The sequence below is a fragment of the Parasteatoda tepidariorum genome, chromosome 8, assembly GCF_043381705.1.
Source record: "Parasteatoda tepidariorum isolate YZ-2023 chromosome 8, CAS_Ptep_4.0, whole genome shotgun sequence".
Taxonomy (NCBI): Eukaryota; Metazoa; Arthropoda; class Arachnida; order Araneae; family Theridiidae; genus Parasteatoda; species Parasteatoda tepidariorum.
Window position 1 is genome coordinate 87,879,867 of NC_092211.1, and position 5,261 is coordinate 87,885,127.

The window sequence follows — 5,261 nt, forward strand, 5'->3', positions numbered from 1 at the left end:
TGTAATCGATATTGTCGATCGATATAACAAATTTTTAATAATATAAAAAAAATCGATATTGGGTTGATGAAAATATAATAAAAATAAAACTACGAGTAAAAGAATAAATCCCAATATTTCTGTCAAGAGAGCGATTAAAGTTTGAAACCTTTAGTATTAATATTACTTACTTTTTGTGTATTTCACCATGTTTCGAATGAATTGTAGAAAACAAATTTGCCCGAAGTTATGAAATTTGTTAATTCAAAGATAATTCCACGCAAAAGGCAACTTTTATTGAATATTTGTTTTCTTTTTATTATTTCATATATTAATAATCCAAAAAAGTTTTCAATAGTAAGGTGTACAAATTTTAAGTAATGAAATTTCATATGGGAAAATACAAAATTTCAACGAAATCGGTCGAATAGTTCTCGAGAAATCGAATTTTAAAAAAGTCAGATATTCAAATTCGATTTTTCATGATTGCGTCTAATTGTTTAGATTTTGAAGAAAGCCGTCGCGTTTCAACCCAGCTCCAGAAAATTATATTTCTCCTAATTATACTTCATTCAAATATTTATAATTATCGTTGAACAGCAGACCCAATTTCTGAGTTGACGACTACTAATGCTCGACTCCGTAGCCTTGTCATTTTGAACCCAATCCAGAAGACAAGGGAACTCCTTGATGAAGCATTTGGAAGAAATTTGCCTTCGAAGAGGAATTTTTGATGGGACTCACGCGCATTTACTTCACATGGCGAGAAAAAAAAACCCACGGTTAGTTTGACGGCAAGGGTACTCTCATCCATGAACCGTCTACCACTGAGGATATTTTAATATTTTACGTCAACATTGTGGTCAGTGCGAGCCGGGTACGGAATTCAAATCGACCAGCCATCGCTGGGATTCGAAACCGGTTCACCTCATTGGAAGGCACACGCCTTATCCCCTGAGCCACCACGGCTCTCATTCATGTGATGTCAAAATCGTCTGCTTCTTACTTTTTCCGCCTTTTCAGCAAGTATCATCTGCTGGAAGTCATCTGCATCACTTTGGCGATTGAACAGAATAAGAATAACAGTTTAATTGGGCAACTCTCAATTGCTTCAACTTCAGAGATAGACAAGGCTAGATTGATCTCAAATAGTTCGACATTTTGTGAAAAGTATGGGCTGAGCGGTACACTTCAGGTCTTCTCAGGACACTCAAATGGAATAATATCCAGCACTTATCCAGCCTTAGATGAGGTGTTAACTTCGGTTAGCATGCGCTACAAGAATAACAAACAAACAAACACCAACAACTTTACTATCACGAACAATACACAAACAAAATCTGACTATGAGAAGAAGAGGAAGAACAGATAACAGTGCAGTCTACTGATGATAACTCTACCGACGGTAAAATTGATTTTACTCCTAAAAAACGTTAAAAACCTGAGTTCGTTTGACTCTAAAATGCTATCACGGAAATAGGCATTGAATTTTTTATTCAAAACATATTAGGTATTTTAAAATATTCGCTCTACTTTAACGATTATTGTGCTAGACTTAATAAATCTATGGTTTCATGTCAATTTCAGAAATTTTTGCATTAAGAATGCCGCAACCTCTAAGCCACAGCTGTTTTTTTTCCTGGTATAGCCAAGAACCTTTGATTAGAGAGATTTTGCACTTTTAAGTTAGCTTCCGTACTCTCAATTACGTAAGATTTGAAGCAACTGCGCATGATCGCGTTAATTTTAAAGGCTACGTATCTTCACCTTATTGTTGGCGTGATTAACGCTACAAAGACAAAGTTACACGCAGTTTATAGCTGTCGAATGTCGCTTTCTGTTTAAGCCTACCTTTGAACTAAAAACATTGACGTGAATTTGAATTGTATAAAGAAATTGAATTGATGAAATTTAGAAATGAATCGCGTGATATGACAACAATTGGTTGATTCAATAAGAAATAATTTTATTAGTTTTTGTTTAACATTATGATTGTCTAATTGCATTAGTTTCTTAATGAACTAGACATATTTTGGTTATTTTAAAATTATAAACTATATTTTAATTATACTACAGTGAAACCCCGATGTTACGTTTTCTGTCGGACTAGCGATAAAAAACGCTCGAAGCGGAATAACGTAAAATCGGGGTTAAGAAAAATCTATGCATATTTTTAAAAATTGACACCTACCAGTTAAATTAATGGAAAAAATGAGTAATCTTTACTTGCTTTTCGTTTCTAGCTACAATTTCGTATACAGCTCGTTCAATACTAACAATTTTTTGCAAATTTGCTTCTTGATTTACATTTGCAAGTAAAAATTGTTTTAGAGTTTTTATGCTTTGTATCGCTTGATCAGCTGTTGGCACGTCTTCTGTTATTTCATCTTCATCGTCATCAGCACTATCGTCGGAATCAGGCATTAAATCACTTATGGAAGGGATTTCTGAAGTAATGATATCTGTGTCACAGTCGATGTATGCATCATCGACTTCCGGAAGGTCCTCAACTTCAGACACGCTACCTTCTTCTTCTTCCAAAACAACAGCGCTCTCCTCCTCCGATATTGAAAATCCTGCTTTATTGAATCCATTGATAATGCACTTTCGGTCGACACTGTCCCAAGCTGAAGATATCAAATTAAGAGCCTCAAGAACATTAATTTTTGCCTTAGAAGCATCCTGAAAGTCACCAGAATCAAGAAACATTAGAGATTTTCTAACCAGTTGCTTCCGGTAACTCTCTTTAAATGATCGTATAATTCCTAAATCCAGTGGTTGAAGTTTGCTCGTACAGTTAACTGGAAAAAACTCTATTCGCACGTTTTTCAATTTAAGGTTTAAATGAGCAGTGCATTGGTCTAGGAATAAAATTATGTTGCGCTTTTGAAAACTCATTTTCTTATCCAGTTCTCGAAGAAAATTTTTAAATAATGCTTGCGTCATCCATGCGTTTTTGTTTGAATCGTAATCGGTAGGAAAACTTTTGATATTTTTGAAACACCGTGGTTTCTCTGCTCTACCGATCACAAGAGACGTTAACTTTTGGCTTCCATCGGCATTTGCACAGAGCAAAACAGTCAAGCGCATTTTTGAAAGCGTTCTTCCATGGCAATTTTCACCTTAAAATGTCAATGTCTTCTTTGGCAATAGGTTGAAAAACAATCCCGTTTCGTCATTAAATATGTCACTTGGATTATAGCCCTTTAATAAATTTGGCAGAGTTTCTTCTTTCCACTGTTGCACAGTTGTCACTATCGGATTCGCAACAGATAGATTTGAAGCATAAATTGTTCCGTTTTTTTAATCGATCGATCCAGCCATTTGATGCACTGAAGCCTTGGAGTTTAAGCCGTTCAGCAATTTCAAGCGCCTTTTCTCTCAGGATGGATCCATTTATAGGAATCTTTGCTGCTCTGTCTTCCTTGAACCAGTTCATTAAAAAAATTTCTAACTCATCATACGGAGATGTTTTTAAGGTTTTTCTCTTCTTGGCAATTTTTCCGAGTTTTTCAGCGTTTAGTTCTACTGAAGATTCTTGCTTTAAAATCATTTGCAAAGTTGAATAAGCAATACCCAAAGATTTAGCAGGATCAACTTTAGTGCCACGAAATTCTTTAGCTTTTTCGACGATTTCAGCCTTTTCGGCCAGAGAAAAGCATTTTCGTTTCGCCATCTTCTTTCGAGAAAAGAACACGATGACTGGGGTTTCGAAAATGAGAAAAAATGCTATAGCTTTCAAACTCAAACAAAACCGACAGAAAATCTCATTTGGTATGCTAGCATGGAAAAATGAGTAAAACCATTTTGAATAGAATAAAAAAATTTTTTTGATCTGTTTGTAGAAAAAGGCATCAAGCGGGATTTTCATAAAAGGGGTAACGCAAAATCCGGGAATTTTTAACATTATCGGTATAGTCAATTTTTACGGATCAGCAGAAAGTGACGTAAGAAGCGGGATAACGTACGAAACGGAAAACGTAAAATCGGGGTTCCACTGTATTTAGTTCTAAGAAGTTACACTTCAATAATACTTTACACTTAAAGAAGTAACACTTAATAATTTTCGATTATAAATACAGAATTTGTCGCATTTTATTTTGAAATTAATATATTCTTTATCTTATTGTTTGTTTTAAATTGCTTAAAGCAGGAAATTTTACTCTGATACAAAAGTGCCCAATAATTTTAGAGTTTGAACTGATATTATTGCAATCAATATTATATTTATTTCAACTTCAAATAGTTATGAATTTGGATGGTCAAAGAAATATAAATATTATTTGCAATATATAATTGCTGTTATCAAAATATGAGCATGGTTTATTTATATAAAAAAGGTATTACACTTAAAATTATACTTTAAATTTATATAATGTAGCATACGGTATGCGCAAAAAATAAAAGAAATAATTTTCACTCAACTATTTATTTAAAAAAAACTGGATTTCTTAAATTTTTGCCTACAAATCTAAGTAATAAGCTGCATTCCTTATCGCTGAATTCATCAAAATCTATAATCTTCCCACTTTTTTTTGCTCTCAGATCTGCAGTTTTACGCAGAGCAAAGCATCTAGAAGCGACTGCCACAGCTTTGAAGAGATCGTACACGTCCATTGCAAATGTTTGTTTTAATTTTGTGGTCAAAGTTGAAATGATATTCCACTAAGTTAGTGTTTTTAACTTACAGATTTTTACAAAATCTCTTACTTATCTACGTAAGTTAGATATTTTTTCGCGAGCGAATGCGCATTTCACCAGAACTAAGTGCGCATGCGCAATCACTTAGTCATCAAATCAAGTCTTACGTACGAGAGCATACGGAAGTTAATGTAAATTTTCGAAATCTCCTATTTATTTTATTGCCGTGACTAATTTATGAGATTAAGAATCAAATGTCTTAAAAGTATATCACACCACTGCGAAATAAAGTTTCTTTGACCCAACTCAACCCCGATAAAAACCTTCGAAAGTCAATGTGTATCTTCTAAAAAAAGAAATTAAAGTAGAGAAAAAGTTATTTTTTGTGGTTCGATGACTCAGTTCGTAAATCGAACAGAAAGAAAATAAGTGCAACTCTTGCCGAACTAACTGTGATAAACCACGATGTTCCAAAATAAAGTGTTCGTAGGAATTTCAGCTTTTTGTTTAAAAGAAATCGAACTCTTCTCTCTGGGGTGTTTGTTCTTTTGAAAATAGTTCCACTGTTCAAGTAAAGGATTTCCAAAAAAGTACACACTTGGCTTTCAGATAGTGAACGTTTTAATCATTAAATAGAACTT

General features: G+C 33.8%; 2 protein-coding genes across 2 annotated transcripts; both read right to left on the reverse strand.

The window, feature by feature from the left end:
- Positions 1–2,178: 2,178 nt before the first annotated feature.
- On the reverse strand, positions 2,179–3,069 carry LOC122269500 (tigger transposable element-derived protein 6-like). The gene has a single exon (XM_043043032.1). It carries the CDS (start codon positions 3,067–3,069, stop codon positions 2,179–2,181), a length of 891 nt encoding a protein of 296 aa, XP_042898966.1.
- A 106-nt stretch (positions 3,070–3,175) lies between these two features.
- Positions 3,176–3,655, reverse strand: LOC122269501 (major centromere autoantigen B-like). Its single transcript, XM_043043033.1, has one exon. It carries the CDS (start codon positions 3,653–3,655, stop codon positions 3,176–3,178), a length of 480 nt encoding a protein of 159 aa, XP_042898967.1.
- Positions 3,656–5,261: the final 1,606 nt, after the last annotated feature.